Source organism: Molothrus ater, chromosome 2 (assembly GCF_012460135.2).
Source record: "Molothrus ater isolate BHLD 08-10-18 breed brown headed cowbird chromosome 2, BPBGC_Mater_1.1, whole genome shotgun sequence".
Taxonomy (NCBI): domain Eukaryota; kingdom Metazoa; phylum Chordata; class Aves; order Passeriformes; family Icteridae; genus Molothrus; species Molothrus ater.
In genome coordinates, this window is record NC_050479.2 from 69,071,081 (window position 1) to 69,084,754 (window position 13,674).

Below are 13,674 nucleotides of genomic sequence, written 5' to 3' on the forward strand. Positions count from 1 at the left end.
CTACAAGCATCTGGTTAGACATCATGTAGTATGCTTCAGAAATTGTCATTTGTTTGGGGAGGAGATAGAAAAAATTATGCAGAGACAGGCTTCTAGGATGAAAGGAGAAATAAGTATCTCACTAGAGAAAGCTTGAAGAGCTTAACTGGGGTAGTCCAGCTAAAGAAACTGTGTATATGAGTGTTGTCTATACATGCACAGGTGGAGACAGTACAGGGGGGTGAAATACTGAAGCTGGAAGACAATATAAGCAAAACAACACCTGAATATAGTCCAACTTTTTGAAGCTGTAGTTTCATCACAGTAGTCAGGTTTTTGGAGTAAACAAGAACAGTAGAACTTGATCTGATTTTTCTGCTAAATGTTGGTGAAATTTGAAAATAATTCCTTAATCATTGTGGAAATCCCAAAGAAAACAAACTTTATTGTGTATAGCCAAATGTATTCTGAATTTTATGAAGAATTGTCCTTGACTAAACAGCATTCCCTCTGTTTCTCTCTTTCAAGTTTTTTTTGTCTTTTCATGGTATGCAATAATGCTCTTGGAGTGGCTGTGGTGCTTTCTCAGAGACAGCTACCATTTGCTTTCCTAGGCTAATGGGAGAACTTGTATTTTCCAAGGGGTGTTAGTGGGAGGAAAGGGAGGAGAACTTAGCATTTTATGCTCACTCTTTTTATACTTGCTACACTTTGAAATAGACACTGAATTGCTTTTAGGAGGAGTCATTTCCTTCATTGACCTTGCAGTGTGCTGGATGGTAGAGATTGTAATTTGGATGCCTCCATTAGGTGCTTAAAGATAGGTGGGATGAATCCAAGCCAAAGCATTCAGGAGGGAATAGATGATATGTCTAAAGAGCTTCTGAAATAACTGGAGAGTAGGCAGCTGAGGCAGGGCTCTTATGTTCAGAAGATGTGATGCACTGAGATCTTCATCCAGAAGTCTAGAAAACTTGGACTTTGCTGTAAATTTTGCACTTGATATTTGATGTAGAAAACAGTTTGCTGAATTCCAACAAAGAAAGCTTTGTTGCAACTTACCTAAAGTGAGAGCCACAACTTGAGAGTGTGACTTGGAAAAAAGTATCCAAGCAGTTAGTCTGCTAAAGTCTCACTGAAACTTGATGAAATGTGGGCTTGTAGGTCAAAGTACAACAGCAGCTAGACTCCTGCTTGCCATGGGCATTGCTACGTGCTACCGAATGTATTTTGTGACCTTGCAAACAGTCACTTGAGGAGCCGAAATTAATCTCTTTTGCATTGTAAATAATGTCATGGTGAGCTTTTTATATGTGTTATTTTAATGCTATATGGAAAAGAAATTATATTCAGTAGTTTGCAAATAGAAGAGAGGAAAATTATGGCTGAAGGTGCTGGTGGTTATATGGAGGAAATTAATGAAAGAAAAATTACAGGTGTGATGTTATTACTGTGTTGCATGTGGACCTCACTTTACTTGTGGTGAAAGACAGTTGTGGGACAAAGTTTTGGATTCAGAAGACTGGCAGAGGGATTCAGGAAGGCAACTCTGTGGCAGCTGGGAGCAAGGAAGGATGCTGTCTGACTGTGGCATCTTGTAGGAGATGCACTAGCTGAGATCAGGAGGGAGCATTCTAGGGCTTTTATTTAGGCTCATAGGGTATTCAGGTGTAGATTTTGATATTTTAATTCTAAGGTTGTTTTTCAGGTTTATATTTTTCCTCTTCATTCAGGAGCTATGCTGCTTATGTGTCATTGCTAGAGTATGTTTCTACCTTATTGAAAGCTATTTTTTACTGGCACAGTTGATTCAATCACTAACAGAATCTTCTCGTGTTTATAATCAAAAATACCAGCTGTCAGAATTTAATCTTCCTAGATTATTGATATGTGAACAACATTCTGTTGACCTCTTTGACCCTCTTTTTAACATATGTTAATGTGTTAAACTGTTTTCTCAAATAATTTGGAGCAGTCTTCCAAAACCAACGACAGTTTTTAGTAACTGTAAAAAATAAATAATTTAAGTTGTCTCTGTAAACTTTCCTAATACTGATGTTTTGGGGTTTTTTACCAGATAAATTTGCGCCTCATCTTGGTAAGCGGGAAAACAAAAGAGTTCCTGTTTTCACCGAATGACTCTGCTGCAGATATTGCAAAACATGTGTATGACAACTGGCCAATGGGTGAGTAGCAGCGTGGCTTTGGCTTTTTAACTGGTGAGCAAGGAGATTCCCTGTGTATTCAGACTGAAGTGTCAGTAAACTGATCTCTTGCTCAACAATCAAATTAAGCATGTTTATTCACTATCTGGACAAAGATTTATGTAGAAATACAGGTGTCCTGCCTTCTTTTTCACAGTTCCATCAGTTGGGCAGATTTTTACATGTTAGGACTGTTTCGTACTTTATTTCGAAAATCTGCTTCCCCAAATTGAAGTAGTTCTTTCCCCCATCTTTAGACACTTCTCTTTATTGATCAATTTAGAAGATCTAGTAAGTGTGAGGAAATGTCAGAGATATAAAACCTCTTACGTGAGAACAGCTAAAATAAAACATGGGAAGTCACAGGAATGCGTTAGTAAAATTGAGTCTGAAGTACTTTTTCCTTACTGCCTTATCTTGGAAAGGATCTGTAATACTGATATTTCTTCAGGAAGAAAATGAATATAAAAACTCATTTTAAGAGACATTAGAAGACTGGATGTTGTTTGTGTAAATATACTTGGTGTCATGCAGGAATACTGGCTTTGGAAAATGGACTTGAGAACTTAAGATGTGTATTCACATATGTGAATAGCTCCCCAAAACAAAGTGCTTCTGTTCTCCCCGACTATGATTTCATGGGAAAATAGCCAAAACCCAGACATAGCATTACATACGATGAAAGAAAATGCTTCTTTTGGTACAGGACTTCATTTGGGTTACTGTTTTGATGTTAAAAAAGACTACTATTTAGACAAACTAAAACATTGCACTATCTGTTTCTGTGGTGCCTTTGTCAAAGACATATGGTGGATAATAGTTTATGCCAAAAAGTTAATGGTGATAATCAGTATTTTAGGCCTTAAACTGGTCTTTGAGGTCAGGAAAGAAGTTCAGTTTGCTGTTTGATTTGCTGGGATGCGGTATTATGTATTTAGTAAAATATGTAATGAAGGAGGAGGTTTTAAATTCTCTGAAGTATTAGTTACAGAAGTAAAACATTTTAAAAAATAGGTTAGCATAGCTTCTGTGCTGTACATATTTTAATGTACATGTGTACATAATGTACGACATAGTTGTCATAACCAAATGTTGTTTGTGTACATTTATCTGAATTGGTAGAGGCAGAACTGGATTTTTTTTCCTTACTCAAGTTTATGCCTGTGAACATGTGATATCATGTTCACAGTCTTGTGAAGAGCTTGAAAGTTGCAGATTCTGAGTTTAGAGTTGGGAAGAAACCCAGACCTTAAAGTCTCTTCTTTAAAAAAACGTAGAACCAGACATGGAAATCTCAGTTCAAATACCTGCTGTCCTGAGGGAGTACTCTAAATTTTGATGAATATTTAATTGCTTTTACAAAGAAGAATAGTCTCAATTTAAATGAAAAATAGACATCTCACTTCAGAATAGCATATAGATTTTCACAAACATTTGCCCATTAGATGTTTTCAGACTGAGAATGCTCTCTTTGCCACAGGACTGAGAAATCTTGATGAGGACTAAAGTTGCCTTGAAACAGAGATGTTACAATTGTTTTTACCACCATTTGGACTTGTCATGATCTTGTGGGGAAAAAAGGAATGAAATAACCTCCGTCACATGCTGGCAGGATTAAGGCAAACCTTGCCCCACCTCTTTTGGCAATACAGTTGTTAATTAAGGATGTCTCGACTTGCAGTAGAAAATGCCAAATTTATTTTAATGTATATCATCTAGATAGGCTACCTATTCTCTTCTTCTCCTCCCCATTTTCTGCTAAATAATATTAACTTCTTTCTTGTACAGCAATTATCTGAACTTTAAAAAAAAAAAAAGGTAGATTCAGTGAGTCCTTGGCTCATTTAGTCATCAGTGGAAATCAAAATTTGAATTCATGTCAGAAAGAAATGTTTCAGACTTCCAGCCAAGAAGCATAAATTAAAAGGATGGGTAACTTGGCAGCTTAACATTGAGAAAATACCTGTGCCAAAATCTAGTCTGTCTTCTTTTGGTTGTGCTTTTACATCATTATGGCACTGTCAACTGGCTGAATTTCTCTTTAGAGCCACAGTAGAGTGGAGTTCAGACTGTATGGAGTAAAAAAGTCCGAAACAAAACTATTATGGTAGCAGTGCAATAATTCAGCCTTGGTGTAGCCCACTTCACAGCACAGCGGAACGGGCATGTGCTTGAATTGCAAGACAATTGAATCAGACCCGAAGTGGAAATACTTGAAATTCAAATAGCTTTGGTTGCCTAATTTGATCTAATCTTATAAACCAGGCACATGGGAGCACCTGGGAGTGTTGCACATTCTACTGTTGGTACCAGCCTGGCTCCCACCGCGGTCTGGGGCTGAGATGGCTCCTGCTGCCCAGTCCCTGCCTGCTTGCTTTTTGCACCAGATGCCTCTCTGTACAGTCTGCAGCTGTGGCTTTTGTTTTACATGCTTCCCCTTCTACCCTTTTCAGTTCTTCTCCTTTTGTGGTGCCAGTTGCTTTTGCCTGTATGTTAATTGTGTGTTCCCAGTGAACAGGTTGGTTTCTGTGGCTTGTCCTGATCCCTTGCTGAATATTGATTTTGCTATATAAACACTACAAAAACAGAAAGAGAGAATGTTTGTGAACAACTGTAGCCAGATATCTGGTCATCTAAGAAACAGAAGACACTGTATTCCCAGAGAGACCATTTAAATTCAACATTTCAAGGCTTTATGATACTTGTTCTGAAAGCAAAGTGCATATTTATTTGTTCTTCGCATTGTGACAGGGAATGGGAAAAGAGTAGGAAAGACTATTTAAGCTTATCATTTATTTATGATAGCTTAAGCATTATAGGAAAATGCAAGCTTGCTTTTTTTTGAACCACTGTTTGCTACATAAAACCACTGAAACACATAAAAACACACATAAAAACAGATGGGCCTTGGAGAAGCTCCTTAAAATGTAATGGTGGGTGCTCTGGGAGAGCTCTGTGGTGGCAGTCGGGGGCTGCTCAGGTCACTGCCCCCTCCAGACATGGAACTGGTTGGATCTGGCCGTCATCGAACAGCACTGAGCTGCCTCCGGAGCTTTTTTCAGGGCTGTGATCTCAGAGTCCTGTTTCAAGTGACCCATCACATGCATGCTCGCTCTGTGTGCAGCAGCTTCCCGTTGCTGGAGAACGACTCCAGCTAGTCAATTAGCTGGTGATGAGAAGTATGGCTTGGGAAGCTTCAGAATGGCCTGGATATCAAGATTCAGGAAGCAATTTGCATGTATGAAATATTTTCTTCAGGACTTGTGTATCTGCTAAATATATCCTGCAGTCTGTGACATCAGTAATATTTATACTTGCAGACATAAAATTATGTGTTTCAATGCCCAGGGTCAAATAATAGATTCAAGAATAGACTTCAGGAGTGCTGGCCTTGAATTATCTTCCTGTACCTTCAGCCTGTGTTCTCTCTTCAGTGTTTTATACAAGAGTCCTTTCCCGATTTTCTTCCTGAGTAAAGGTGAGAGAAGTAACAAAAGATGTTTTTATTACAATGTAACTGTGAAAATTCTCTCTCTTTTCAGACTGGGAAGAAGAACAAGTCAGCAGTCCAAATATCTTGCGGCTTATTTATCAAGGGAGGTTTCTTCATGGCAACGTGACATTAGGAGGTATGAAAATAATTTTTATTATACATGTTACAGTTTGGCGAAAGGGGATATTTATTTACAGTTCAGTGAATACTCCTTTATTGTTCAAGATCACAGGATGGCCTGCTTTATACTGCTGTTCTTGTGCATACAGTGACATTGTACTTTATTGCATATTTTTCCATCTTGTTACCACGAGCTGTTAAACTTCGCGAGGTCCCACCTGCTAAGTCAAGTCTCCTCTCACACAAAGAAACTGTAGTGCTGCTTTTATTTGTTGTCTTTCTAAATGGAATATTTTGTTCCAGCTCTCTTACACTGCATTTGCAGTACAAGCTACTTAATAAATATCTGAAGTATTTTAAAATGCTTGATAAACTTTATGATAATTGGTCAAACAATACTTTAAATCTTCGTGCAACGCAGGGAGACACCCTGTGAATGAGAATGAGGGGAAGCATTCTTGCTGTCCAGTGCTCTCCCAGGGATACAATTGCATAGTTATGTGAAAACAACAGTAAATGGCTTCACTTCGATTGCTAAGGAAATGCAATTCAACTGTGCCCCCTCGTGGCAAGTGTTTCCCCACGATTACGCATTTTGGTGGGAACCCTTCATAGAGGTGTGACACACATTTGTTAAGTCATCCCTCCTTTTGTAGGTAGCATTTGCCAGTGGGAATATCAGCTGTATCAATGACTAAACAATATGAGACTCTCCATTCTGTGCCTGTTTAAAAACAAATTAATGCTTCTACTTTGTATGTTCAAATTATATATGGTTTGGTACCTGAATGCTGTACAGAAAGGAGAATATAATATAATACAAAATCATCAATTAATTATTTTGAAGTTAAGAGGAATCTGAAAATAATATTTCTGGACTGCTTATGGTGATGTTCCATGAAAAATTGGCTGGGATGATACAGCTATTGATTCACTTTCTACCATTCCCAGTGTTGCCTAGTGATGTACTTATAGATTTACTCTCCACATATATACATTTTTAATGCTTCTATATATACAAACAAGATCATTGTCAGCTCAGCTGGAAGAACTCTGAAATTTTTATTTACTCTTTAATTTGTATTTTTACCAGGTGACAGTGAGTGCAGCTAGTAGCAGTTGGAGTAGAGTTGAAAGACAAATGTTAAGTCTTGGATCATCTCTGCAATTAAAGATGCTAGTCTTACCCTACATTTCCAGGCAAGGATAGCTAACTGGGATTTACTTTGCCATTTATTTACTTCACACTTTACTGAGTGCTGCTCTTCACCATCAGTATTTTTCCATTTAGTGACATTTGTCTCAATATGAGAAAATTTTGAATATTTGTTCAATATATTTAATATATTATTTAATGAGTTAAGCTGAAAAATAATAGCTGCATGCTGCTGACTTTTGCATTAACTTAGGTCTATGAATTTTGAACACTTACTTGGGTTCGGGGCATTTTAGTTCATTCTTAATCACTCATGCGTTGAGATTTAATCATCATGTTTTTACCCCAAGGATCTTACATGTATATTAGTGTTTTTCAAAAATATTCTCGTTGCTATATTGTTTTAAGAAAAAGAATCCCTAAAACATTGGCTTAACTTCAGCACTAATGAAGCTATCAGGAGTAAGATTACACAGCTGAAAGTGGAACAGGAATTCATGAAACAGCCTGAAAAGACTCTTACTTCAGTTTGTGTTGTTCATTAGAGGTAACCTTAAGTGAACTAGTTACCTTTATAAGGGAGGTGAAGGGGGGAGTTTATTAAAATAAAAATATTTATATTATGTTTCTTAACTTAGCTTAACTTTCATTAAGCTTTTCTAGCTGCAGTTCTCTTTGACTGAGTTATAGCACTTAGTGTTATATTTGCTTTAGGTGATAAGGAAATATTGACTGGAATTTGGACCTGCTGAAAATCATTTTATCATCCAGTGTAACAAAAGTTTCTAAGGAAACAGTTTGATGTTTCTCTTTTTAACTGGAGTCCATTTTTGTTCACTTTTACCTTACATGTCTGTGTAGTGTTATGAATTTAAGACTCCTATAAACTAAGATGCCTCAGAAAAGAGAAATTGGTAGGAAAAAGTGCTTTTGAGTGAAAAACTGTATTTTCAATAAATCATCCCTTGTGATACCCCCTCTGAATGGCCGGTCACTTATAGGAACAGCAGAGCTAATGGCACTGGGAGCAGTGTGGAACAGACACCTCTGTAAAGCTCTGCACTGCTCCTGCCTGCAGTGCTTGAGCCACACTGCTTTGTTGTGTCCTGCCTGTGCAGAGGGCTGGGGACTTGGCTAGCAAGGCAGAGTCTGTTGTTCAGCTTCCTACAGGAAATTTAATCCTTTAGCTAAATATTTGTTCTGCAGTTTGCATTTCAAATAATATTAATTAGGGAAGTAATACATAATCAACAGTTCTCCATTTCTTGGTAGATAATGGTAATCAGCAGCATTTGCTTCCTTATTTACTGGTGAAGGGAAGTTTAACTCACCATATGCCATCCACATTCCAAAAGGGGGTGAAAAGTAAGTTCTGACGATAGAAAATACAAAGCAGCAATGGAATTGAACAGTTGGGAAAGGAATTAAATACAAATTGGCTAAACTGAGAGAAAGGGGTGAGAGCACAAAGAGAAGAGCAAGAGAGGATTACTGAGCATAGGTTAGGCTGCCCAGTTGCTGTCATGGTGCTCCAAGCAAGAAGCTGGAAATTTCTAGCAAGAGCTTGTGTAAACTGTGCAAACTGCTAATATATAATATAAATATTAGCACAGTACTACTTGATTACTGTAAATAGTTAATCTCCACAACTCACTAATCAAGTCCCCTGAATTGTGTTGATATTATGAAAGATGTTCCTAATGTGATTATTTTGTAATTCAAGAGTTTATGTTGTGAACACAATCCTTTTCCATGGAGTTTGCAAACAGCATATTAACAGTCAGAGTTTTCAGTTTTATCATAGTGTCAAGTACCCAAAATGCATCGCCTTTGTCAGATTTCAAGTTATCCATAGCTTCTAGTTGCAGGGCACAGGCAGTGCTTCAAGTAAACTAAGCAACTTTCAGATTTGCCTTTCCATGGAGATGGCTTTTCCCAAAGTACAGCTGCTTCAAAGAATCTTGTGGAGTTCTGTATCACTTTGTGTGCTTACACCTGTGTTTGAACCTGTGTTTTAATCATCATTTGCATTTTTTTAAATAAATATGTAGGCAATGAACATGATTTAATAGTGGTGTTGTAGTGTGGCTTTTTATTGGTGAATCTTTAATCTATGCTGTAGGGATTAAAACAGAAAGGCATTTTTTACTTCATTTGCCTTCAGGTTCATTGCCCATTCCTTATTCATTTATTCACTTAAAATGCCATCTCACTTTACGTGAAAATAAAAGCTTTAGCTTGAGTTTGATAGGACAAAGTCTACTCAAGTCAGAATTATTTGTGTATTAAGGATTAAATTCTTGTTAAATTTATCACTGACTTTTTTTTCCACTATAAAGTAGGAAGGACAGAACTTTGCCAGAAGACCTTTTATTTCTCAGAAAAACAATCAAGGAAGATAGTCTAAGTATGCAGTGTATTTGTATACTTAAATTGGAATGTAGAAATTATCATTTTAGTTTCAGACACAAGCAGAATGAATTGTGGAAAGCATAATTTTAATTTTTTTTTTGTTGCTAAAGCTCACAAAGGCAGCATTGTGAGACCTACTACTTTAAATTTTATATTTTTCACATGCAGCTGATATTACAGATCAATATTAAAAGGCAAGATGCAGACATTTTGTATTTCAAGAAATCTGTGTCATGGATCAAAATATGTGTTAGGAAAATCTGTTTTGCTGTAGAGGCTCAGTGTTTTGATATCTCAGGAATAACAATTTGGTGGCTGCATTAGCAAATTTTTTGCAACCTTATCATTAAAGAGTACTTAACCACCTGAGTCTTGGCATGAATGCCCACTTCACTTTTTTACTCAAAAGAGGAAGGCTAAGCTTCCTAACAGGAGTATCGTGTCTTTAAGAATGCAGTGTTCTAAGTGACTGTTGTCATGCCCTGAGTCCCTGTTTACCAAACTTCAACCAGTAAGCAGTTAAACATAACAGTATCAACTTTTGAGTAGGTGCTAATTAAATTACAGTTATTTCAGCTGGGCATTTTGGAGAAAAAAGGGCTGATATAATGTGTTAATAACTCTCCCTTTTTCCTTTTGTAGCATTAAAACTTCCTTTTGGCAAAACAACAGTGATGCATTTGGTGGCTAGAGAGACACTGCCAGAACCAAACTCTCAAGGTAGGCTGGGCACTAGAGGAGTTTCTTACTCGAATACATGGCAGAGTGGTCAGGTCTCCTATGGGCTCTTTGAGTATTTCATAGTAGAGAAAAGTCAAGTCCTTGTGCTCTTTTGTGAAGAAGTTAATGGAATGCTTTTCTATGTGTATGTAGAAAACTAAGAAATTAACTTTCTTGTTTAGCATTTTTATATAGTGCAGAAACTTACTCAGATCTTACAAGTTCTTGTTTTTATTGTGAAAAACTAGTCCTTTATTTATTTTTCAGTTATGTATGCATGTGTATAACAAGAAATAATTTTTTTACTGGAAATAATTAAGAACAGACTTGCATTAAGCATACTCTCACACAGAACAGCCTCATTGCTTTAGAAATGGAATGTAAGTAAAACTTCCCTCTTCTTTGCAGGTCAAAGGAACCGTGAAAAAACTGGAGAAAGCAATTGCTGTGTAATCCTGTAAACCCTGTTAGCTTTACCTGCTAAGTGTGATGTAATATAGTCTTTGTCTTTCATGCTGCTGGAATAGAAGAGGCCCTACCTTGCTTCAACCACCTGTAGGAAGAGCCTGTCTGTAAATCCATGGAACTGAAATAATACACGAACACTGTCTCATTAGTCTTTAAAAAAAAAAAAGTGAAAGATCTATGAACACTTTAGTTGTTTATTTTTTTCAATTCCTCCTTTTTGTTTGTTGAATAATCTTACAGTACATCACTTTTTGAATGAATTCAGTCTCAGAAAAGTTTGTGTTTTTTTCCATAGCAGGAATCTTTTTGCTACCACAAAAATCTGCATTAACCGGATCTAACCAGTCAAGCTTTCTAGATGCAATTTGCACTAAATATGGTTGACAGTATATTTCTCCTCAACAATCTCTAACAATATTTGAGACATCTAGTAATAACCCACAATGTATAATGCAACACTGGAAAGTAGTATATTAATAAGTAAAACAAATCTCACTTATGGCCAAATCAAAGGAAAAACTGTTAAGTCAATTCTACCTAAGTCAACCTCGGTGGCCAAACTGGCACAGATACTAACTAAACCAAGTCTAACTATATATCTTTTCACTGCAACAAAGAAAAAATACTATGTGCCTGTAATTTAAAAGCACTCTGTAGAGGGCTGATGAAACTGATTTTTTGTTACTGTGTGCACTCCGATCGTGTGTTAGTTGAGTGCTTATTCAGACAGCACAAACAAGTGCAGAGAGTGCATTTCCTAGCCTTAATATGGGAGGGGTAGTTTCCTGTAGTTCATAGGCTTTTATTATTGTGCATAAATGTTAGAAAACATCATTTACTAATCAGTTTTATGTATTTGAATATTGGCAATTGGTGTTTTTCAGTCATTTTTCTCATCTGTACCTTAGACTTCAGTGTCATGCTTACTCATTAGAAATTTCAAAAGAATTATTAAAATTTAAAAAGCAAAAAGAAAATCTTCTGCCATAGTACTAGTTTTGTTTCTTTACGTAATCTGCATTTGGTATTAGTGCTTGCAATGGTATTAAAATCAGAAGCTGATTTTTGAAGGCATACATAATTGAAAATGATGCCATTCTTTTATTTCATATCAATAATTTAAATGTTGATATGCTAAAGAAATTTGCACAGCACTAAAGCATGAGCTAGTTTCATCTAAACCTGTAAAAAATAAAAATAAATAAAAATTAAAAAATATAAAAGATTTTATATTTTTTCACTGGGGAGGAATTCTTCCTGGGTGAAATTACAAATATGTGTAGAATATATTTAATAAAAATCTTATAAAATACATAACTATAGAAGTTAAATATAGATTGGCGTGTAGTATAATAGAACAATATTCCATATAAATAGCTTTAGCCTTTAAAAAACTGAGTCACAGGTTGACATTGTGTTCTGTACTTAAGTGTCCACAACTCTTACAGATGTTCTGTGTAATCGTTTTTCCGAATGATTGGCATCATTCAAATGTAAACAGGTTATTTTATTCATTGTTACTGCTTTGATGAAATGCTTTATATGCAGTAGATTTACAAAAATATTGTTCATACTGATCAGAATTAAATTTGTATAGAGCAGAGTTTTAAAACAAATTGTAAATAGCACTAAACATTTTCTTTCTGCAACCTGTACTGATAGACTCTTCTGTAAACTAAATAAAAGAATATTGTAGTGCATTTCAGTGGTGTTTCAAGGGTTGTAATTGGGCCTGAACTGCTTTTAATAGTACTTCTTAATCTGGAAATTAAGTAAGGACTCCATTTTACTTATTTTTTAAAAAGGAGGGGCACAAAGCTTGCTGAAAAATGCTAATGGGATTTATCACTTCAATATCTGTTTTCTTTTCACTCCATAAGTGGCCTGGAAGTCTTCTGTAGAAGAGGAATGTGGGCATGAGCAGTTGCAAAAGTGCAGCTGTGTCAGACACTTGTGTGCCTCCCAGGAGCCGTGTGCTTGGACTGGGAGTTTTTGCAGTCTTCATTTACTGATGGCAGAGAGCACGGACATTCCCCTTGAGGTGCTGGGAACTGAGATGACACCATTGTATGCTCATTACCAAAATGAATCTTGGGAGGGGGCTTTTCCTTCTGCTCTGCAGTGTGGTTGCTAAATAAGAAACTGTAGGGACACAAACCTTCTTCTTTAAAAAGACAAAAGTGTGATAGACTTCCCTTGTCCAAAATGCTGACCACCCAAGTAACGCAGAATTAGATGGGAAATGGCTATGACAGCACAAGAAAAAGAAATGGTCTGAGACAGGACATGCTCAGTCAGTTAAACAAATCTTTCAAATGCATTGATTTTGAAAAACAAATGCATGAGATGTAATCCTAGTTTGAAAAAGTAGCCAGGCACTTAAAACAGAATAAATACATGAAAATCCAGAAGCTTCCATTTAAAGTATTTGGTGAGGTTCTGTAGCAAATTATGTGGAGTTCCCTTTTGTTAAGGTGAATAAGATGCATATATGCACATGTCCAAGCAAATCCTTAAATACTGCCTGGCATTTAAAGCATGCCAAAATGACTCCTGCAGAAAGTGGATACAACAGTTGCCTGAATTTTCCCACCAATTGTCAGAGTTCTGCCCTTGGAAGAGCATTTCTGTTGTGGTGTGGGGAGGGTGGAAAACTGGGGTGGGGGGATTGCTCAAAGATGTGTGCTTTTTTCCTTGTGTGCTTTGTATTGTGGTTTGTGCATTTGCCAAAACAAAAGCAGTAGCTCTTAGTCCCACATTTCCCAGCCTTGCTAAAGCTCATGCATATGCTTCCCTTCTTCTTTCATGGGAGTAAAGTGGATACTAGAAGCCCAAAAAGATTAAAGCTAAGTCTTTGCAGGGTCAGGCTGTTGGATGGTCTGATAATACACTGAAGAGTTTGACATTTGATTTGCACTGCTAGATGGAAATGATCTTTTCCCTATGCATTAGTTAATAGATGTCATGAAGGAAGGGAAGGACAGGATGATCTGTAGCCCTTCTTATTCTGAAATACCATGAAGGGACTACAGCTGTCTCTTCTACCACTGTGTGTGTTATAAACCATCACACACGAGAGGAATGGTATTGTGGCCGATAGCCCAGAGTGCTGGGCAGCCCTT

At 36.8% G+C, this 13,674-nt stretch overlaps 1 protein-coding gene across 1 annotated transcript in view; it reads left to right on the forward strand.

The window, feature by feature from the left end:
- The window catches only part of UBL3 (ubiquitin like 3), a 55,910-nt gene extending 43,658 nt beyond the window's left edge, over nucleotides 1-12,252 (forward strand). Inside the window, exons 2-5 of the mRNA XM_036404284.2 lie at nucleotides 2,057-2,165; nucleotides 5,726-5,812; nucleotides 10,007-10,084; nucleotides 10,493-12,252. Coding sequence (XP_036260177.1) covers nucleotides 2,057-2,165; nucleotides 5,726-5,812; nucleotides 10,007-10,084; nucleotides 10,493-10,545 — 327 coding nt within the window. The 3' untranslated portion in view covers nucleotides 10,546-12,252. The remainder of the gene's footprint in view (nucleotides 1-2,056; nucleotides 2,166-5,725; nucleotides 5,813-10,006; nucleotides 10,085-10,492) is intronic.
- Nucleotides 12,253-13,674: the final 1,422 nt, after the last annotated feature.